The following is a 24,161-nucleotide window of genomic DNA, read 5'->3' as shown; positions in this document are numbered from 1 at the left end:
AGAATGGCTTCTACAACACATTGGAAACAGAGGGATCAAGGTTTCTGTTTTCTTGTGGTTGCCAATTTCTTTCAGTTCTTAATCAGTGCAGGTATATGTACCTGTATTATCTGAAAGTGAACAACAGCTTCTGCTTACCCAGAATGAATTTTAGGAAGTGAGGCTGACTGGTAGGTTGGTGAGGAAGTCTTCCCATTCAGAGAAGAGTAAGCAACTTTTGGGAGGGGTCTTGGTCTGTTTCCAAGTATCTAGCCTGCTACCACTTGAGAAATTTCTCCTTATACACAAGTTTAAAGCAAAATACCATTATTAAGCAGTTAAACATTTAATGTGGTCAACATGTTTACTACCAGTTCCCAAGGATGTTCCACATTTCTCTTTCATAAGTTAAGTTTCCAATTTTTTCTGTTCCAGCAAACTAGGACTCTGTGAGTTTTCTGGCCATGTCACTGTCAATTACTGTGAAAGGTCTAAGATTTTACTTTACTTTTAAGCTAAGAAGTTAGTCTGCCACAGTTTCTTGGATGCTTACTGAAGACTCTTAGGAAAAAGATAAAGGACTGCTTACTTGCAACAATGAAAGTAGCCAGAGTATCAATATTTTCTTGTACCAGTTTCTCTAGCTTCAGTTCCTAAAGGACAATGCATGGTCATGTGATACATTTGTATGTAATGGGTTACATTGTAGGTTGCCTTTCACTCCTTTGTGGACCACATCTCTTAAAATGGTCTGTAAGCAAACCTACCCTTTTGCTAGAGATAGATATTATTTCTAATATACAAATCTGTAGTTTGAGCAATTCCTTGAAAATATCATCTAGAACAAAGACCATCTGTATCTCTGCTTATTCTACATTCTAACAGGTACAATAGAGAATGAGTAGGTATAAGGATTTACATTAGATGAAATCAACACTTCTATCTTCAACTTTTCATTATCATGATCAGCTTTTACCAGATCATCAGTTTGCCATTTTTTTATGAATAATCCAAGCTCAGCACTCACTGATGAAAAAATTTGAAATTTAAAAACATGTCTTTGAATAACTGTCCCATTTTATGTTTTTTCTTAGGGAGTAACATTAAAATGGGTTATAGTGTATTCATATTCTAAAACTGACATAAGCAGCATATAATAATATTTGTTCAGGTCTTAGACATTTTAATGTGTGTATTAAAAGTTTGAAAAAACTTTTAATTTACAGTGCAGAAAATACATAGAAGTACTGATTTTTAAATTTTCTTTATTTTTAAAGCATATAGCTTGCAGTGGACTAAAAGAAAATGCTTCATGTATTGAGCAAAACAAAGAAAGTCAGTGTTTTGAAAATGAAATGGTTGAAAAGACAAATGTAAGTGTTACTGTTTTTTTTTTTTTCCCCCTATGCTTAATGGGTGAGATTTGTTTTGCTCTGTGTTGGTATTGTTTCTAGTATTGTTAAAATAAAAGAACATGTGTAGCTTAATTTCTGACTTTGGTCAGCACATTGGGCTTTTCTGCCTCTAAGCTGACATTGAATTTGTACCATTTCCTAAATGTCCACAAAGATGCTTTGTATTTTTGTTTTGGTGCATATTCTTAAATTACTGGTGATCATACAAACATTTTGTGAGTGGCTTTACTTTTCCTCTCTTGAAAATGTTTTTGCTTCACATAGGTGTTATTTAAGCTATTTGAGGCAGTTACAATATCTAATTGTGCTTTCAGGAAAGGAAGTCATGGAAGTTGGCAATAGCACTGTTTTTCTACAAAAGAGACAGGGAGTGTAAGATGTCTGTACTGGACTCATGGATACTTAGAAAACAAATTTTTGGATTTCCTAACTGTCTACAAAGATATTTTGTATTTTTGTTTCCTGAAAATGAAATCATCAGGCCTGAGTGAGATACAAATGTGTCAACTTGTCAGACAGCCAAATTAAATAAGTTCTGGCACATATATTAGAGAAATTTGTGCTTTCATCCTAAGAGAGAATATTGCTTGTCTATACTACTTAAACTCAAAGCTTCAGTTTCTTTGTGTTAAGGATATTTGTGAAATTTTAATGAGATCCTGAATATGAACATGTTTAATATTACCTTAAAAATAATAATTTGTGTTCAATTAAAATTAATTGTAAGTTTTACATTTTATTGAAATGGTATTTTAATTAAAATTTGGGAGATAAAAATAAGTCTTTGAGAATTTTGGACCTTTATTAGTGAAGAGACATTTTACATTTAATGTGGTTCCTTCCTTTAATTTTTCTGCTATGTCCTTTGAATAATTTTAAATAATTGAAAGTGTTTTTAGGCCGGCGCCGCGGCTCAGTAGGCTAATCCTTCACCTGCTGCGCCAGCACACCGGGTTCTAGTCCCGGTCGGAGCGCTGGATTCTGTCCAAGTTGCTTCTCTTCCGGGCCAGCTCTCTGCTGTGGCCCAGGAGTGCAGTGGAGGATGGCCCAAGTCCTTGGTCCCTGCACCTGCATGGGAGACCAGGAGAAGCACCTCGCTCCTGGCTTTGGATCAGCATGGTACGCCAGCTGTAGCACGCTGGCTACAGTGGCCATTGGAGGGTGAACCAACAGAAAAAGGAAGACCTTTCTCTTTGTCTCTCTCTCTCTCACTGTCCATTCTGCCTGTCAAAAAAAAAAAAGTGTTTTTAGGGATGTGTTATGTATTTAAATAAACCTAATATGCCAAAGATGAGACTTAGAGATTTGATATTCCAGAGATCTACTGAAACATCATGTGGATTATTTAGTTAGCTTTAGAGAAAAGGAGAGGACTTAAAGAATTGGCAGGACTTGGTGACTAAGTAGGTAGAAAAGTGGGATATTTGGCAAGATTGACTAATGAATAAATGGTTTAGATTTAATGGTGGCATCTTAAATTTTTGGCAATGGAAAGAACTATGAGAAAATATTTTGAGAAGAGAAGGGCATATTGGTTGAGAACTGTATGTGATAGCAAATGAAGGACAGTGTGATAAATTGGAAAAAGCAGAAGATTCAAAATCAGAGACCAGAATTTGTCTAAATTCTATCAGTAATTAATCATATGACTTCAATCAGATTAAATGACTTCAATTTTTACTCATAAAATGAGATAAACCTATTGTGCTTATCCTGCAGGAATACAGTAAGGGTCAAATGAAATAGTTGCAATGAGAAAGGATTGACAGTTAAATGCTCAGGCTACTGCATATATTTTGAAACATAGCCACAATACAAAATGCCTCTTAAAAATATTTAGTTTTAGATAAGATTTTACTTGTTTTAACTGTAATTTCTTAAGCAAACAGATACTAGCCAGCCTAGTGAATTAGAAGTGGTCAATTAAGGGTCTAAGTAGATACCATACAAACACCACAGTTGTGCCAAAATTAGGTCTTTTTTTTTTTTTAACACAAGAGCAGAGAGGTAACCAAGTGGAGAGAAACTTACCATAGGAAACCAGAATTGGTAGGAAGTACAGTATAGGAAAAGCAAGCCATAATTGGAAACCAAAGAATCTGGGTCAGTGTCTTTTTACATTTAGTATCTGGGTGTTCCTGGCAAATCATTCAGTCTATCTGAACCTCAGTGTTGTAATCTAAAGTGAATTAGATAATTTGAGACTCTTTTAAAGTTATATATATATAATACTTTGATAGAACAGGGAAATTATTTTAGAGATCTCAACATTACTGTTTACTTTTTTAATATTAAGGTATGTTTATACTCTATTAAATAGCTACCTTGTCTGATTAATAATAATTTTGTAACCTAGTTATTTTTCCACATTACTATTCAATTTAATACTTAGAAAATTCATTTTCTTTCCTGCCACTCAGCCATGGGAAAGGTTTCTCTAGAAGGACTCTCTTTATATGTGCATGTTTAATGCTGCCCATGATCCCTACTTTAAATGTGATTGTTCTGAGAAACTAAATAGCAAAATTTATCTTGAAAAAGAACAAAGTTGGAGGCCTTATATCTGCTGAGTTAAAAATATACAACAAAATGACAATAATCATGAGGGTTGGTACTGGCATGAAGACAGATAATATAGAATAGAGGTCCAAAAATAAGATTCTGCATACCCAGACAAGTGACTTTCAACAGGAGTGCCAAGACTTCATCATGGTGAAAGGACCATCTCATGAAATCATGGTGAGAAAAGTGAAAATCCACCTGCAAAGAGATGAAAATTAACTCAAAATGCATTAATGAAAGAAGACCTAAAACTATTTTTATAGTTTATTTTTTAATTTATTTTATTTATTTATTTTTATTTTTTATTTATTTTTCTACTTTTTATTTATTTTTATTTATTTATATATATTTTTATATTTATATATATTTTTATTTTTTATTTATTTTTTATTTATTTTTATTTATTTTTCTACTTTTTATTTTTCTACTTTTGTAGAAGAAATCATAAGCAGAAAATGTTAGGGTGTTGGATTTGGCAATGATTTCTTGGATATCATACCAAAAGCATGGATAACCAAAGCAAAAATAAAATGGTACTACATAAAACTTAAAAAAAAAAACATTTTGTGAGTCAAAGGCAACATGGGAAAGTGTTTGGTACAACAATTAAAATGCTGCATGGGACACTCATATCCAATTCCAGAGTGCCTGGGTTCAATATTCAGCTCCACTCCCAATTCCAACTTCCAGCTAATGTCTAACCTGGGAAGGCAGCAGGTGAAGGCTCAAGTACTTGGGTCCCTGCTACCCATGTGGGAGGCCTGGATTGAGTTCTTGACTCCTGAATGCAGCCTGGCCTAGTCCTGACTGTTATAGACATTTGAAGAGTAAAGCAACAAATGGAAGTGCTTTTCTCTCTCTCCCCCTATCTCTGCCCCACCTTTCAAATAAATGAATATTTTTAAAGGTTTGTTTATTTATTGTAAAGGCAGAGTTATAAACATAGAGGGAGAAATAGAGATAGAGATGAGATAGAGATGAGCGAGAGAGAGAGGGAGGGGGAGAGAGAGAGAGAGAGAGAGAGAGAGAGAGAGAGAATCAGTCTTCCATTTGCTGGTTCGTTCCCCAAATGGCTGTAATTGCCAAGGTTGGGCCAAGCTGAAGCCAGGAGTCAGAAGCTTCATCTGAATCTCGCATGTAGATGGTGGTGGTCCAAGCACTTGGGCCATCCTACACTGCTTTCCAAGGCACATTAATAGGGAGCTAATTGGAAGCAGAGAAGCCTGGACACCAACTGGCACCCAGATGGGATGCTGACATCACAGGCAGTGGCAGCCTATCCCTTCTATGCCACAATGCTGGCCCCCATAAATAAATGATATGTAGGATCTCTGTCTTTAATGTGCTGTACACTGTTATTTCATGCTATAACTAGTACTCCAACGGTAGTTTTTTCACTTTGTGTTGCTATATGGGGCAAACTGTTGAAATCTTTACCTAATATATACTAAACTGATCTTCTGTATATAAAGAGAATTGAAAATGAATCTTGATGTGAATGGAAGGGGAGAGGGAGCGGGAAAGGGGAGGGTTGCAGGTGGGAGGGAAGTTATGGGAGGGGGGAAGCCATTGTAACCCATAAGCTGTACTTTGGAAATTTATATTCATTAAATAAAAGTTTAATAAATAAATAAAAAAAGAAAAGAAAAGGGAATAGTAAACATAGTGAAAGGCAATGAGCCAAATTGGGGAAATCATTTTTAAATGTTACATTTGATAAGGGATTAGTATCCAGAATACCTAAACAACTTCTATGTCTCAACATCAACAACAGCAAAGTAACTCAAAGATAAGCAAAGGATTTCAATAGACAGTTCTCCAGAGAAGATAAACAAATGGTTAATACCTCTATAAAAAGAAGCTCAATGCTACTAAACTTAAGAGAAATGATAGCTATGTTTACCCTGATTAGATATTACACAGTGTATAGATATCCCTTAATATCCCATAAGTATGTTCAATTTTTATGTGTCAATTAAACATAAAAAAATTTAAAGTAAGCATGAATGGGACCAGGATAAATTGTATCCACTTGTGCAGAAAAATATCATTTACTGAAGAAAATAGCACAAATTCATCATATGGTGAAAAATGTCAGTTCAAAACTATTCTTAAGATCGAAATGTAGAACTTTTAATACAACATATTTGCTTTTCAGCTGCTCAAAATCCACAGCTTTTTAAAGCCACACGGCTTATGTAACCTTTTGGAAAACATCAACAATTAATTATCCATATTAATTAATAGTTTTATTAAAGTATTTTACTTTATTTCTGTTTATAAGTATTAAATGCAAAAACTTTATGAAATACTCTCATGTCAGTAAAACAAAATCATAATGAGATAAACATTTATGCCTATCAGGATGTCTACTATCAAAGAACAGAAAAATAACAAGTTTTGAAAAGGATGTGGAGAAATTATAACCCTTGAACACTATTTTTGGGAATGTAAAATAGTGTACACATAGAAAATCATATGGTGTTTCCTAAAAAAATTAAAATAGAATTACTATAGGATCCAGCAAATCTCACTTCTGAATTATGTGCGTTTGTGTGTATAGGGAGTGGTAAAAAGAGAATTACTGTTTAGCAGGCATAGAGTTCTTGGTTTTTCAATATGAAGTACTTCTAGAAATCTGTTGTACATTTTAAAAAATACTTAAAAGAACTCTACACTTAAAAATGGTTAAGATTGAAGTTTAGTGTTATGTGTTTGTAAAAAGCAATGGTTCTGAGCTGATATTTCTGCAAAATAAGATTTGAAAATATTGAATCAGACGATTGAAAAATTTTAATTTAGGTAATGCAGAACAGTGAATCTTCAGTTTTTAATTTTCTTTACTGCTGTCCTGCTGAAGGGAAACTCTCATTTGCTATAAATATTCAAGTTATAGGGTATTTGCCACTTCACAAGGTAGCTCATTCCATCTGGACAAGTTTGACTATCATAGGACTATTCTTTTTATTGAACATAATGATGTTTAGCACTGGATGCAATTTCTATTTTTCAATGTCCAGGAAAGTATAGTGTCAAACTTCTAGGTATCTGGAATTGATAGTTTTCTTTTTAATGGAATCCTGTGGTTAACTCAAGATAATTTGGTTTAACAATTTAAAACAGAATAAAATTGCTTCTTGTTTCTAGGTTGATGAAAATATTCTTTTATCTTTGAGTATCTTGAAAATGATGAAGGGTCAGTGTTTTGCTTATTAAAGACCAGTGACTAGACTGTTTCAATCAGCATTGCAGAGATCAGATTTTTGTTATTGACTCTGAAATATTCATAAAGGTATATTTTAACTAATAAATCAAAATATCAATGAATTATTTATTTGATACATTTATTTAGATGTCTCTAGAGGAACACAAGCAGTACCAAAACAAGATTCTGTTCATTTTAATATATCCCTTCTGAAGATCTCAGCTTACATGTTTGCAAAGAACGAAGTATGTTCTGTTCAGATATAGAGCACTTAGAAGGTTTTTGGTGTGTACCACATGGATCAATGAGTTCAATGCCTTTGAAAGAGTAGCAGATCATTATAACAAAGATGAAATGGGACTTAGAGTTAGATGATCAAGCTTAAATCTGGTTCATCCACTTAGTAGAGCATCCAACATGCTGGTTTATCAGTTCAATATCTATATAAGTTTGGATAAATCAATTCTTCTGAGTTTCAATTTCTTTACCTATAAAATTATACTTAATTCATTTGTAATGAATACTTAATGATATTATGTACCTAAAAGTTCCTAAACACAGTCTCTTCAATAAAAACTTAATGCTTGTTTATAAATTATATATATGATAAGGAGTTATTATCCCTAATTTCTTTTCTTTTTTTTTAGTGGAAAGTAGAAGTAGCAAAGTTTATTAGGGAAGGGACATCTATAAGAATGGATGGGCACCTCTCCAGACAGGACCTGAGAGAGAGTGCAGTTGCCTGGATTGGGTGGGGGGGAGAAGGAGCGAGGTTGCATGTTGAGTGGAGAGATTACACCTGACCAGGCCAGGTGGGCGACTCAACAGAGAGGTAGAGGGCTGAGTGCACAGTCCAGTTGAGGCTGGGGGTTTTTAAGGAGATGGGTCTTGCTTCCCCACCTCTGCTCCTCTTGGAACAAAGGGCTTTTTGGATGTAAATAGAAAAACTTCTCTCTTGAAGGTCTGACACAAAGGACTTTATGGATGCAAATGTTATCAGACAGGAAGAAGGGAGCAGGGTGTTTGAGAAGCAGATACTGGGCTGCACCTGGGAGATTGTGGAAGATTGTCAGGCAGAAGGGGTGGGGACCTCCACCTGGCAGGTTATCAGGTAGAAGGGGCCAGGGCAGGGCAGGATGTGAATACACCATCAAGATGACCTTGAGATGCAGCATATGCTGGACATAGATGTCCTCTCTTTAGGCCTGTTACACACACATAAGCTCATAACTGACTTCCAACCTAACATTCCCCCCTCAAGAGGTAATACCCAAAATTCTTCTTTGGGATTATGGATGGAGTTCCGTTTTCTGTAACTTCTTCAAAGCTGGCATATGGGCGTCGAGGAGGATTTGGGTATTTCCGCTTGCTATCTGTCTTATGGTGTGCAGCAGTGGCCTTGGAAAGACTGTCCTGTTCGGTCCAGAGGGCTGCTCAGGTCATCCAGTGGAATGGGCTGGAAGCCTTGTCTGGTGACCATTTGAAGTTCGACAGCCTTTAGTCTGTTAGAGACAAAAGGAACAAGGACATTAAAAACATAAGGTCCAAAGAGAAGCAGCAAGATTACAGAAGTTATTGGGCTAAAGAGAGGAAATAGGCAGGATTTCCATGACCAGATGTCAGGCCAGAAATCCCAGCCCTGCTTGGCCTGTTCCTGGAGGTGCTTGGCTTTGTCCAGGAAATTACGAATTTGGGTTTGTACCTGTCCAGTCTGATTGACCCAGAGACAACATTCTTCCTGGGACATGGCACAGATACCCCCTGGAGCAGCAGTTAGCATGTCCAATATATTTTTTTTTTATAACCTTTTGTGACTTCCACACACCCTCTTCAACTTACTTGAAACATTCCATCATTTCCATTCCAGTCTAGAGTAAACTAGCCATCAGGATAAAGTCATTTTTACAAACCATGTCCTTCCCTTAAAAAAACTCTTTCCTTTTAACCTTCATTACCAAGCACACATCTTTATGCTTGTGATGTTTCTTATAGAGTTTGGTTGGCTCTCTCTACCTTACCAGAAGGCTGAGGTCTCCATGCAGAGTGAAGAGCCAGGTTATTCCTAGAGCCTTACAAATCCCTTGTGTAGTCTGTGAGATGAAGACCCATTGTTGCTTTGTAAAGATTTTGGGAGACCAAAGCGTGGAATAACTTTCTTCAGGAGAGTTTTGGTCACTTCCTGAGCTCTTTTAGTTCTGGTTGGGAAGGCTTCTACCCATCCAGTAAAGGTGTCTATAAGTACAAACAGGTAGGTACCTATAGCATTGACAGAGGCTGTGTAAAATCTGTTTGCCAGCCTTCCCCGGGGTAAGTTCCCTTTTGCTGTATAGACCCCTGGGAGTTATTTTCTCTTGTCCTTACATAGTTCTAGAGCTCTGGTTAAGGTGATCAATCCTGCTAACTGAGCAAAAGTTCCTGGGGGCAGAGCACACATCAATAATGTGCCATGCCATATCTGTTGCATACCCTGAGAAGCAGGTCCCATCTGACAAAGCTGCTTCCATCTGTGAACCAAACTTCATCTGCGTTAGTCAGGGGGCTGTCTTTTAGGTCCCTTCTGCTGGCATAGATCAAGTCTATAGCCTCCGTACAGGAGTGGAGGGGACCACTTTCCCCTGGAACTGGCATTAAAGTAGCTGGGTTTACAGTAGAGCAATGCCTTATTTTTACCTGAGGGTTTTCCAGGAGAACCTGATACATTAGTATCCTACTATCTGTGAGCCAGTGAAAGCCCTTTTGCTCTAATAGAGAATTTATTTGATGTGAGGTATAAAGGGCGATATCTTGCCCCAGTGTAATTCTAGATACCGCCTCTGTCAGCAAGGTAGCTGCTGCTGTTATCCTTAGGCAGTGAGGCCATCCTTATGCAACCATGTTTAAGGTTTTAGAAAAGTAGCCCACAGGTTGCTGAACAGGTCTCAGATCCTGAGTTAACCCTCCGAGGGTGACTCCCTGCCTCCCAGTGAAGTACAGCTGGGAGGGTCTCTCTGGGTTTGGCAGTCATAGCATCCTTTAGCTGAGTAAAGGCTGTGGTTTGCTCTTTCCCCCAAAGGAGGGGGCTCTACTTTGGCTGCCTGTTGAGAGCCTGTGCCATTTCCCTGTATCTAGGAACCTATAACCTGATAGAGAAAAGCTGGGACTGCCTGAAGTTTGCAGAAGTAGGAACTTGCCTCATGGCCCATATCCTCTCTGGGGCTGGTTTTCTCTCCCCAGGGGTGAGGATAAGGATTAAATAATTAACACTTTAATGGACTAGCAATGCTTTGTTTTCCTCTGGATACCTAGTAGCTAGTTTTGCTAGGAAGTTAAGCCAATGTACAAGACTAGAGTCTCAGGCTGGGAAAAGAGACAAACCAACAAATCATTTACATTTAACCATCTACATTATGGATTATTGTGCACCCCCCTCAAGAGATAGGCCCTTTAAGTCCTCAGTGAGGACCTGTCCAAATAGGTGCAGGACTATCTGAGTTAGCTGTTACTGAAAGCCCCAGTTTTTAGGAACTGGCAGGGAGGGCTTTCTAAGCTTAATGCTATTGGATAGACTTTTAAGGCCTGGCTGGGTGTGTGAGGCCCAGACCTATCCATGGGGTACTGGAAAAGAATTGCAAGAGATTCAAATCTCCTTTCAGAGAGGCACCCTGTTGACTTGCATTACTTGGCTGGACTATGAGGAGAGCTGAATAGGAGGCTGATAAAAATATAGTATGAAAACAAGTAACATTATTAGAAAATAGTTAAAAGACCTGAATAGGTATTTCCTTAAAGATGACATAGAAGTGGCTAGCTGAGTCTGGTGCAATGTTTTATCAGGTTAAGCTTCCACCTGCAGCACCAGCATCCCATATGGGTGCCAGTTCAAGTCCTGGCTGCTCCTCTTTTGATCAAGCTCCCTACTAATGTGCCTAGGAAAACAGAGGAAGATGTCCTAAATACTTGTGCCCCTGACACCCATGTGGGAGACCTGGAAAAAGCTCCTGGCTCCTGGCTTCAGATTAGCCCAACTCTGGCCATTGTGGCCATTTGGGGAGTGAACCAGCAGATGGAAGACCTTTCTCTCTGTCTATCCCTCTTGCTGTAACTCTGCATTTCAAATCAATCAATCAATATATTTTTTTAACTTTTATTTAATGAATATAAATTTCCAGTGTACAGCTTATGGATTACAATGGCTTCCCCCTCCCATAACTTCCCTCCCACCCGCAACCCTCCCCTCTCCCGCTCCCTCTCCCCTTCCATTCACATCAAGATTCATTTTCAATTCTCTTTATAATCAATCAATATTTTTTTAAAAAGTGACTACAGCCGGCACCATAGCTCACTTGGTTAATTCTCCTCCACCTGCGGTGCCAGCATCCCATATGGGCTCCGGGTTCTCATCCTGGTTGCTCCTCTTCCAGTCCAGCTCTCTGCTGTGGCCTAGGAAGGCAGTGGAGAATGGCCCAAGTGCTTGGGCCCCTGCATCCGCATGGCAGACCAGGAAGAAGTGCCTGGCTCCTGGCTTCGGATTGGCCATAGCGACCATTTAGGGGATGAACCAACAGAAGGAAGACCTTTCTCTCTGTCACTCTCTCTCACTGTCCAACTCTATCTATCAAAAAAAAAGTGGCTAGCAGAGATATGAAAAAGTGTTCAGGATCCTTAGTCATCAGTTAAATGCAAATCAAAAGCTCAAAGCAAGGCAGATTTAGCATGGTGGGTTAAGCAGTTGCTTGCAACACCAGCGTCTCATACCAGAGTGCAGGTTCAAATTGCTGCTACTCAGCTTCTAATCTAGCTTTCTGCTAATATACTTGGGAAGGCAGCAGGAGATGACCCAAGTACTTGAGCCCCTGCTACCCATGTGGGAGACCAAGATGGGGTTTCTGGTTGCTGGCTTCCGTCTTGCTCAGACATGGCTGTTGTGGCTATTTGGGGAGTGAACCAGCAGGGTAAAAAATATTTTCTCTCTCTCTCGCCTCTATGTCGCTCTGCATTTTAAATAAATAATTAAATAAACAAAGTAATGAACCTTAAAAAAGAAGCAAACTACTCTAAGACATCTGTTAGAGTGGTAAAGATTACTATTATTAAAAAGTCGAAAGATAACAAATATTGGCAAAAGTGTGGAGAAAAGGAAATTCTTACAGATTGTTGTAGAATATAGATTGGTACAGCCTTTATAGAAAACATTATAGAGGTTTTTTAAAGAATGTAAAAATAAAATAACCTCATGACTCAGCAATCCCTCTTTGGGGCATATACTCAAAAAGAATATCAGGGATAGAGTAGAGTGGGGAATGGATGGGGAGAAAATGGCTAGATTTGATCAGATGATACAAAGTAGCAGACACAAGTCTAGAGATCTAATAGACAATATGAGGACAATAGGTAATACAATTATATTGTGTATTGGATTCATACTAAATGAATAGAGTTTAGCTACTCTTGCTACAAAAACAAAAAAAGGGTAACTGTGAAAACAGGGATATATTAAGCTGCTTTACTATAGTAATCTTTTTATTATCTATATGTGTTTTATAACATCATATTTTATACATTAATTATACACAATTGCATTTATTGAAAAAGCAAATATTACTGTTGAATCTGAAAACTTTATTTTAAAATATTAGCAAATACCTTTCGTGGTATAAATAAAATAGAAAGCAAACTATAGTAAAAATAAAAAAACATGGATTGGAAATTTTATATTGGGCTCTAGCCTTATTTAAAAAAATAAAAAGAATTTCTTCTTGACTCATTTTATAATTCATTTTAAAAGTCCCTGTTTAGCATCTGTTATGTTCTAAACATTGGTGATGCAACCATGGACAAAACAGATGAGGTTTTTGCTCTCACAAATAAACTTCAAATAGAGGATATAGTAAGCAATAAATAAAGCAACTAATTTCAGTTTGTGATCATTTCTATGAAGGAAGTAAAGTAGGATATGTAATGATGGAAGGGAATATATTTTTTAAAAATTTATTTATTTGAAAGAATTACAGGAAGGGAGAGACAGAAAGAGATCTTCCATCCTGTGGTTCATTCTCCAGAAGGCCTCAACAGAGAGGGCTGAGCGAGGCAGAAGCCAGGAGCTACTTCCAGGTAGCTCTGTAACTACAGATCTTCAATCAGGATCTTATTTACAAATTATTAATTAATTATTAATTAATTACTAATTAATTAATTAATAGGTCTTTCCTTAAAGATGACATAGAAGTGGCTAGCTGAGTCTGGTGCTATGTTTTATCAGGTTAAGCTTCCACCTGCATCTGGGTATCAGGGGCCCAGGCACTTGGACCATCTTCTGCTTCTTTTCCCAGGCTGTTGGCAGGAAGCTGGATTAGAAATGGAGCAGCTGGGACACAAACTGGCTCCTAAAAGGGAGGGTGGCATTGCAGTCTGTGGCTTTACCAACTATGCCACAATGCAGCCCTAAGGAATCTAATTTAATTAAGAGGGTCAGTTTGGAAGGTTGTACTGAGCAGAGACATGAATGATAAGAAGGAAATCAGCCATGTGAAGATCCTCAAGTAGAGAGGTTCTGGCAGAAGGAATAGCAAGTTCAAGGTCCTGAGGAAGAGTCAATGTGAAATAGTGTATAAGATCAGACAGGAGGCCAGAGTTATTATAATGTATAGTAAGGTGGAGTTTGTGGAGGGCATTCAGCACTACTGCTGAAGTCATTAATTATAATTTGAAAGCAAAGTTGCAATTCAGGCCTTATAGCTTTTTAGATTTGCGGCTTTCACACAATTCTTTATATTTCTGAATTCTGTTGAACTCACAATATTGCATAATTATAGGAAAAATTGAGCCTTGTAGACAAGGTACTTAATGTTCTGCAAAGTTTATATAAATTTTCATTTGTTAGGGAAACAAAATTTATTGAGTGTTTTTACCACTTACAATAATTGAAATTTCAGATTGTTTAGGTTTTGATGAAAATGGGAGAGCTATATTTCAATTAACTATGTTCCAAATCACTTATCTAAGAAAAATTGACCTAAAACTTAGGCCAATACAATTGAAAGCCATAGTAGAAAAGTAGGTTAAGAGTGAAAATGTCTTGTTCTGTAGCAATTGTCAGTTTACACAAAATTCTTCCTTAATTAACTTTCATATTTCTTTTATAAAGGTGCCCTTTTAACTTACACAGAATACATAGACTGCTGCTTTTCATGAATTATTTTCACCTTCAATACTGTCCTAATATTTTTTCATCATAGAAGCACTCTGGAAAAGTCAGTCCTTTTCCAGCTGATCTTAATTTCCTATTTGCCTCTGGAGAGTTTGGAAATGAGGGCAGGCATTTTTCCATGACCTGCCTTCAGTCTATTTATTTTACTGAGCTAACAAGCTTTGCAGATGTCATTCATGTGCCTGTTGTCCTGGGTATAGGGGGAACAGACAGACGGGGTGGGAGTCCAGGTGGGTGGATTTCTTCTGTTAGTTCCCTTGGAGCAAATCTTTCTGATATGGAGTCATTCCTTCTGGTGTTGCTCCCAAGACCCTTATAAACTATAAAGAGTAGGAGCCCAGAGATGCACCTGTCTTTTTAGGGACATCCCAGCTTGTCTGTAACTTGTCTTAACAGAATCCCAAGTACCTTTGGCTAGAGAAGACTGTATTTGTCTGTGTCTCACTCTTAGGTCAGACTCAGAGAGTCAGAAACTGCTTCAGAATTTGAGATATAATGAGAAAGCAAGAAAATAGACTTTGTACTCTGAATTGGGGTCTGTATTATCTGGGGCAAGTCACATAACCTCAGGAATCTTCAGTTACTTTATTTATAAAATGAGGATTATAATTGTTTCCTGAAGGGTGTATGAACACCCAGAATAATATTTACAAGTATCTTCCACAGTACCTTACATAATAGATACTTGATAATTTACTGTTATTTTTTAAATGCTTATAACATTTAGTTTCAGCAATATCTTGTTGCAGCACTTCAGCTAGGAATACTTCTCTTTTTATAGATAAAACTATTCCAAAACATACCCTTTGAATTAGACTGGATTTTTCCAGTGAACATATTTTTATTAGCAATAGCTTCTGCTACATACAACAGTGTTTTATATAAATACATGTATGCATTATAGTTTATGTTTATATCATTCACATTCAAATGAATGAGATACATCATAAGTTTAAGTAAGTTTTTAAAATTCTATCAAGAATAATAGAATGACATAACTAGATCATTCTTTTATTCTACAAATATTTATTCTGTGTCTTTTATGTGCCAGATACCATGTGAGGTGCTGGTGATATGCACTAAATTTGCCCTCAAGGAGTTTAGATTCTTGTAGAATAAACTCAGGATATATTTCACTTCTAGAAACATTTTTTTTTCTGCTAGAAGCAAGAAAAATAAAAGTAATACATTTAAATGGTTAAGGTATAGTATTAGTACAGTAATTTATAATAGTGATTTTCTAATATCAAACTTTAGTGGTAGATTTTACTAAGAATTAATATATTCCTGGCATAATATATCCTAAGGAATATCAGGTAAAGCAGTTTGCAGGCTCTGGCTTTATATCTTTGCAGACTTTTTTTTTTTTTTTTTTTTTTGGAAATTACAGGACCAATTGAGTTCCATGCCTATAAAAATTGCTTTAAGCTGTTGTCTTGTTAATTTTAAAAATAAATGTTTCCCTTGAGGCAAAAGAGTGGATTACCGTCTATCAATTTTGCATCTGAGGAAAATCAATAGTGGGTAAATTGTACACAGTAGAAAACTATATCTTAAGTTGGACTATGCTTTAAAATGTTATATATTTATGTATACTTAAACATACATATACTACCTGATTAATGACTTGTGGTGAATACAAGCTAATGAGTATACAACATGCATATCATATATGCATTTATATAATATTTGTGCTTGCTCAACATTATTTGAACAATGCTTTCCCCCACTCTCCCAGCAAGGATTCCAATACATTTTTTGAAATGCCTATTCTAAAGTACTTTCCTTTAATGGAATCCATTGGATGTTTTCTGTTAAGTTGATTTTGTAAAATTGTAAGATTCTGGGCCAGCATTGTAGCATAGCTTGTTAAGCTGCCACCTGCAATGATGCCATCCCATATGAATGCCTGTTTGAGTTCTGGCTGCTCCACTTTTGATCCAGCTTCCTGGCAATGCTCCTGTAAAGGCAACAAAAGATGGCCCAAGTGCCACGATACAGTGTATTAAATTCTTTATCTTAAAATTTTTATTTATGTATTTTGAAAAGCAAGTGGGGGTAGAAAGGTGGTGGAAGGGAGGGAGGGAAAGATTGATTTTCATTCTACTGGTTCACTGTCCAAATGCCCCGCCAAGGCTGGACTAGGCTGAAGTCAAGAGATTAGAACTCAATCAGGATCTCTCACATGGGTGGCAGAATCATCACCTGATGTGAGCCATCACCTGATATGTCCATAGTTGTAAATTCACAGGAATCTAGAATGGGAAGCAGAGCTGGACCTGATCCTCTGCACTCAGATATGAGATTCAGGTATCTTAAGCATGTGTTAACTGATGCACCACTTACTCCTATGAAATTCTTTTTCTTCCTATTTTCTACCTGAGCTCCTATGGTGACTGCCCCATGCTAGGTTGAATGCTTCTATTTTGTGATTCTAAAACAGCCCAAGTGGTTATTTTATAGTACTATTTCTTTTTGTTTGTGAGCACAGTTTTTGCTGCCTTTTGTTCAGCCTTGTGTCTCCTCTTAAGTAGATATCAGGTATGTTTGTTGAATGAATGTGACATTAGATTAGGCAATGAGAATGTAGAGTAAAAAGTACCTTTAGGAGCCCAGTTTAGTTGGTGACATAGACATTAATCAAATAATTATATAGTGGACCTTCAACACACATGTACCAGATGAGTGACTTGGGGAATGCTTGTTATATGCCAGGAGCTATGCTAGGTAAGCTGCCTTTCATTTCTGCAGTTCTTTATAATTACCAAGTGTTTTCATCTGTGCTCAGCCAGAGTCAGAAGACTAATCAGGCTTCCTTTGCCCATTTTCTCCTAGTTTAGTTATCTCCTTTCCATAGAAGGATGGAGTGTAGTTCCAAAAGTACCTTTCTTCCAAGGACACCTTATGACAGCATTTGTCTTAACTCTGTTCTCCAGTTTACATCGTCTCTCTAACTTCTGACTGTCTCTATTCTGTTGATGACTTAAAAAGCCCTGGACTTGAAATTAAGAGACATGGTTTTTAATCTTGGTGTTGAAAGTTACCAGGTTCTTAGAAAATCATTTAAACTGCCTAAGCTAAATTACAGTGCTCTATCAACTGTAAAATGCTGTAGCAACATGAAGCCTGATTATTTTAAACTTAAATATGGCAATCAGTATCGATTACATAGATGGTTTGTTTTTGTCAGGAAAACACTGTGATACCTGGGAGTGCTGAAGAACATATCTTAAATGTTCTAAAATAGACCTGGGAAGTATTCAGTTAAATTAACTATTGTGAAGAGGTAAGATATGAAGAGATAAGTAGGCAAAGTAATGCTTTGTTAACCTTTCATATTACTGAACTTTAAGAAAGTTACCTAATTGAATGGACCAAAATATTTCATTAAGATTTATTCAAAATCTAGCTTGAAAACTGTATCACATTAATTATACCAACAGGATAACCAGAGGAATTTACTTTTTAACTTAGACATTTTTGAGCCACTTTAAGATATTTTAAATCAAATTTAACTTTAGGAACTCTTTCCACTTTTTTTTTTTTAAATCTAAACACATGTCTGATTTGCTATGAACTTTTGAAATATTCTATAGAAAAAAGGTGCTCTCATTTTGGTGAAATAATGACCTTTCATATTTTGAGACATTCATTTTTTTTTTTTGCACTCAAAGGATATCAAGGTTAGAACCTGAATAATTCATGACAGTTAGAATATATGTTCATCCTTTGTCATATAGGTAATTGTACAGAATATACTGTTTCTATATAAAAAAAGAGGGTGAGGTGGGGAATGGGCCTGACGGTTTCTTGAAGAGGTGTTAGAAAGATACTGGTCCCTGAGCATTTCTTGTTGATGTTGTCAGTTGTCCATTTGACTAGTGCAAAGGAAATGCTGATTTTCTATTTTTATTGGTGAGGCAGTACTTTCCATTCTGGCACATTATCTCTCTCCCTTTCCCTCTCCTCCCTCTCCCCTCCCCAATCCCCAAGGTCCTCTTTCTGTCTGTTTCAGTCTGTCTCTGCCTATGTGTCTAAAATGATAAAAGTAAGTATATTATTATCCACAGGGATGCTTGTTAAGCACCTCAAAAGCTGTCTGTTTAGCAGCTTCACTGATTGGAGGGATTTGGTAGGGTAGGGGCAGGGTTAATCATTTGATGTTAAAATGCCGCAGAGGGGAACATAAAGCTTTGCCCATGTAATAAGTGCCTGCAGCTTGCCAGTGAGGAGGGAAAAGTTTGAAAATGAATTCCTGTTTTGATATCAGAATGCAGGACTTTTGTAAACACTTTGGAACCTCCTACCTCTCCAATTTTAAAGCATAATTATTTGTGTAAATATTCAGACTGTGTATTCATTGCTATCAGAGACCACAAAAACAGGTACACAAATCAAAGGAGAAAATTAACGTTTTCTATATTAAGCATCCAAATCCACAGTTTCTTTATATCCCTGGCCAGGTTTTCTTTTTCCAGCTGTTAGTCATTTGTAAGAAGCTGCCCTTGTAATTGCAAGTGAGTTGGAAAGTGATGTATGCAGCACCGCATGCACCTTAGCTTTTCAGTCATATCTTTCGAGTCATTTAGGCTCCCGGGAATCGTGCTCATAACAAATAGCTTTTTATTACCAAAAGCCTCTGTTCTGGCAGCGAACGACAGCTCTTTGATAGATGGGCCGGTTAGTTTTTTTGTTGTTCTGCTTACTCAGAGTTGTTAGTAGGAAAGACGAAGGCAGCAAAGGGGGCACTTTGGCAAAGGAAATCATATGGGCATACTGAAGCTGCAGATCAGAATTCAGAAACAAGAGCAGGAGCTGAAATGTGATTCTCTGGTGCTTGATGTAATACTCATCTCCACGATAGAACTGTGCCGGGGCACTCATAGGAGCCTTGCTCCGATCACGGAATCCGCAAAAGGACCATGCAGCCACGGAGCCCAGCAAGCCACCGGGAAGTTTTGCCGGAGCTGATTTCTAGGGGATTTTCCGGTTCCTAGCAGAATCCTGCTTGCCTTGTGCTGTATGGAGGAGGGCTCGAGTTTCCCATGAGGGGCCCCCTTGGAAAAGCCGTCTGTGCAGAATCCAGGCTTTGCTTCTCGCAGTGTGCTATTTACCAAAAGGCTTTTCTCACCTTTGCTGATTTGCTGGTGTGATTTCCATGTACTGAGTCCTGTGTAGGGATCCAGGATGGATTGCCTGTGCATTGTCACCACAAAGGTAGGATAGGAAACAGGGCTGTTGTTATGTGCAGCATTTTTCTATTATTATTCTGGTCCTGTAATTAAGTAGCTCTAGTAGGTGCTGCCAGTTAACTAGATAAAATGATTAGTATAATTTACTTTGCTGGGCACTTTGTTCCCTAAGAGGGTTTGAAGGTTCTGTCTTTATCTGATTTCAACTTCTTAAAGTGGTATTGTGTGTTTGTTTAAATGCAAGAATCTGCCTGTGGTTTTTTTCTTTTCTTTTGTGTGAATGTGTGTGGTAGGATTTTCTTTTGCATATATTCATATATGCAAAAATCTTGACATATCTATAGTTGTAGTGCAACTCAAACATCATTTTAATGTATCATATCAGGGTAGTCTTTCTGAGTGTAATAATTAGCTTTTCACTTAAAAGCTATGTCTTCTATGTTTGAAGAAGCCAATCAGCTTTACTGTGGCTTGACATATTGTTTCTGATTGGAGAGTTCTGATGTTCTGCATTTTAGTGATTTTTTTTTTTTAAAGAAAAAGTCCTTAGACCATGATTGAAAACAAATGAATAATAAAATAACAAGCACAATACTTAATGTCTGAGTCTATTTTGATTAAAAGCAATAAAATATTTGCATTTTCAGAAATAGAAATAAAAATAGGAATAGAGTTAAATCAATAGGCATGCCTTTTATGGATTTATTCACAGAAACTAGCTAAAAATTTCAAATGTGTTTTATTTTATTCTGAAAGAAGTTCTAAATAGTCTGGTTAAATTTCATAAGCTCTGGTTATTTGAATAAAATTTATATTATTTTTAGAAAATGCAACTAAAATAAACACTCATAATTTCCATTTCATTGAAGCATATGATGAGTTAATTTGTCATATCTTTCAGTATCTCACATTGATTGGATATTCATTAAATATGATAAAATCAATAGCTTAGTATATGAGACTCACTAAGTATAGATTTTCCATTATGATTTTCTTTACCACTTTAGAAAAGTTTATTTATTTTGAAGCCACAAACCAAATTTCCCATTTTTTGACCTTAAATATTAAACAATTTCAGACTAAATTCCAGAAAGTCTTAGTGGATATCTTCCTGAGGGCCTAGTATCACATGGTAGCTTCAGTTGATGTTAGTAAATTTAAATCCTAAAACAGTGACCAGGCTTCTAAATTAGATGAATACCTTGTTTTAGTTGAAAGAAACTGTCAAGTACCTCATTCACCTTTTTCCAATAAGTCAGTAAAAATAAACTAAAACAAATTAAAAAACAAAAAATCTAAGTTCAAAATCATATGTGTGTATTCAAGGAAAGAAACTATTCACTTAAATATGTTTTACTCTTTTTGGAAGTGTTATACTTGGTGTTACTTTTCTTGAGAGAGTACTGTCAAATCTCACTTACTTGATTTTTATAATTATTTATTTTGTAAAAATTTCAGATAATATGAAATATAATTAGTATTTTAAAATGAACTTTAAAAAGTTATTAATCAGAACTGAAAACTAGAAGTCTATTGTATTGAACAAGTTTATTCAACACTAAAACCTAAGCGACTTCAACTTGGAAAATATAATCCAGTTGGAACATGTTGTGCACTCTGTATTCACTTACCAAAATATTGGTGACCACAGGCATCAAGTGAGCAATATTATTTTGCCTTAAATGCTTTTTTTTTTTTTTGGGACAGGCAGAGAGGATAGTGAGAGAGAGAGACAAAGAGAAAGGTCTTCCTTTTTGCCGTTGGTTCACCCTCCAATGGACGCTGCGGCCAGCGCATCTCGCTGATCCGAAGCCAGGAGCCAGGTGCTTCTCCTGGTCTCCCATGCAGGTGCAGGGCCCAATCACTTGGGCCATTCTCCACTACACTCCTGGGCCATAGCAGAGAGCTGGCCTGGAAGAGGGGCAACCGGGACAGAATCTGGCGCCCCAACTGGGACTAGAACCTGGTGTGCCGGCGCCGCAAGGCAGAGGATTAGCCTGTTAAGCCATGGCGCTGGCCTTTAAATGCTTTTTAAAAGGTAAATGTCATTGTTCCAGTATTTCAATTTGTCATGTAAGTTATGTAATTCAACAAGATGAACCCCCATGTAGTATTTCATGAATTTTCTGCATTAATTATATTCATGGCCATTTCTATAGTGTGTATATATATATATATATATATATATATATAATGTTTGAAGGACAAACATCCTTACAACAAAGTCGCATTACAATGTTTAAATGACAAAAAATGCATGATTGAGTTAAAAGCTGCCCATGGGTGAGGAAACTTTTTAGAGAGGTGAGACTGTAAATTCAGTACATATCACTTACTATCCAGGAGACTTTACTGTTTTTTGCTAAGTGTCCTTGCATTTGGGGTGCTCTTGCTCCACTTTCATGGGACTCTTTGATATAAAACTTGCTAATAATTTAGAAATTTTAATTCTTTCTCAATTCAACTCTTCTCTCTTTCACCTCCAGCAATAAATCTACCTTCCAGCAGCTCTGGCTGAAGTGCTTCCTTCAATTCTTGCCTTACAGAAGCTTTACCTGAGATTGGAATTGTTAACTACCTTGCTCTGTCCTGGGCTTCATTTTATCCACAATACATGTTAATACCACAACTGACCACAACACCTATCAAAGTTTTCAGTGGAAGAAAGACAGAAATACCTTTGCTGGTAATAGAATCTGGTTCTTTCTTCCTTTTTTTTCCTTGGCTTGAAAGTCACTGTCTCCTTAGATCCTCATAGACCTCTTTGCCTTCTGAGCTCTCCCGCTGCCCTCTATTACACACACTGTCTAAACAAATTCCTCTTCATATACTTGTTCCAGGGTCTTAAGAATGGATGCTACAAGATTAATGAGAGATGAGATTATGACAAATCAAGAAATTTCACTGCATAATGGAAATATAAAAGTATCTCCTAGACATTGGAGAAGCATTTTTATATTTGCTGCATATAAAAGGAAGGAAATGACCATGGCTCATTTCATGGTAATCTAAGCCTTGTGATAAAACTATTTCACCCCAGATCTGATGCCATGTAACTCAGATTACTTAAAGTGTTTAGAGTTGCAGAACTCCTCAGATGTTTTAGGCCAGGAAATCATCAGAGCAGCCAAAAACACAAAATTTCAGCCACAGTAATCCCAAGGTCTTTTCAGATGTTGGGCTCATTCACTTTCATAAGAAGATAGTCATCTCTTTTCTTTGAATGTACTATCCAGTTTAAATTTCAACTTTTATGTTCCAGATATAAGTACTGAGAAGGAAAAGTTAGTGTGAAGAGCAGGGTCTAGAGAGGGGACTCAAATTTAAATTATTGTTCTGACACTTATTAGCTTCAGTACCTGAATAAACTGTTTAACCTCCCTTGACCTTAGTTTCCTCATCTCTGAAAATAAGATGAAATTATTTATGTCTAAATGAGGTTGAAGGGAAAAATACACAAAGCATCAGCACAATTCTGGGCATGTGGAAAGATTTTAGTATATGATAATTTTTGAGTAACTATCAACTTAAACTTTTAATGAATTTCTCTATTTGGGTATGATTATTGAGGAAATAAGATTACCTTAATAGCCTTGATTAAATACAATTTAGTAAGTAATGCAACATGTCACTTTGTACTGAAATTTGCTAACTGTATTTGAATAATTAAATGATAATAGTCTCAATAATTTTGACCACTAAAATATAAGGAAAAGTTGTTAGTCTATGTTAAGGTATAGACTTGTGTTTAGGTGAATGGCCAATAGAACAATAGTTTTGGAAAATAGGCAAAATAATTGTAGACTAAATTTAAGGAAATGCAAACACAAGAATCCTTCTATAATTGCTTAGAAATTCTCAAGTAGCATACGTAAGGGCATATAGGATTTGACATAACAATGAAAAGTATGGAATTGGGAAAAAATGAAGTAAATCTGTACTTCGTAACTTTAGGCACCCATAGTTATCTGGCTATCACTGTCTCTCTATAAAATGAGTATATTTTATTATATCACTGAAGTTCTTCCTTTAATACCTCTGGTCTGACATTATTCTAAAGCATATCATCTCTGAAAATAAAACTATTCAGTTTCACTAACCATTTTAAGAATTAGTGGTAGGAGAGTTATGAACTGGTATAATTTCAGGTATATATATATGTATATAGGCATTAAAATTCAAGAAAATTATAAATAAAACTGGTATATATTATGTTATCGATGTGATTTCTTAATAAAGGTATGCTTGCATTGTTAATGTTTAATATGCTTAACAGATTGATGTGTGTGATCAAATTCAAGTAGCAGAAAAAAAGTAGAACAGATAGCATAAAAAAAAGTTTTAAACGATGGTGTTAATACTATATATGTTCACTAAATATGGTTGTACTCTTTGCTTCTGCCAAGCCACAATCTTTTTCAAGAATTAAAGTCACTCAGGATTTATAAAAGAACATAAAATTTGTTGCCTGACATTTAGAAGAGTTCTATCAAGACTAGTATATATCATATATTTATTATGATCTTAATAGAAAAAGGTAACATGCTGTCCTTTTGGAAATGGACTCATAATAAAACTATTTACAATCATAGTTTTGGAGAAAGCTAAAATAATTTTTATTT

General features: G+C 36.3%; 1 protein-coding gene across 1 annotated transcript in view; it reads left to right on the top strand.

Annotated features, from left to right (window-relative positions):
* The window catches only part of DLG2 (discs large MAGUK scaffold protein 2), a 2,175,716-nt gene that overhangs the window by 386,266 nt on the left and 1,765,289 nt on the right, over positions 1 to 24,161 (top strand). The window contains exon 4 of the mRNA XM_062196791.1: positions 1,257 to 1,352. Within this exon, the coding sequence (XP_062052775.1) occupies positions 1,257 to 1,352 (96 nt within the window). The remainder of the gene's footprint in view (positions 1 to 1,256; positions 1,353 to 24,161) is intronic.

This window comes from Lepus europaeus, chromosome 7 (genome assembly GCF_033115175.1).
Source record: "Lepus europaeus isolate LE1 chromosome 7, mLepTim1.pri, whole genome shotgun sequence".
Lineage (NCBI taxonomy): Eukaryota > Metazoa > Chordata > Mammalia > Lagomorpha > Leporidae > Lepus > Lepus europaeus.
This window is presented reverse-complemented; position numbering and strand designations above follow the sequence as displayed.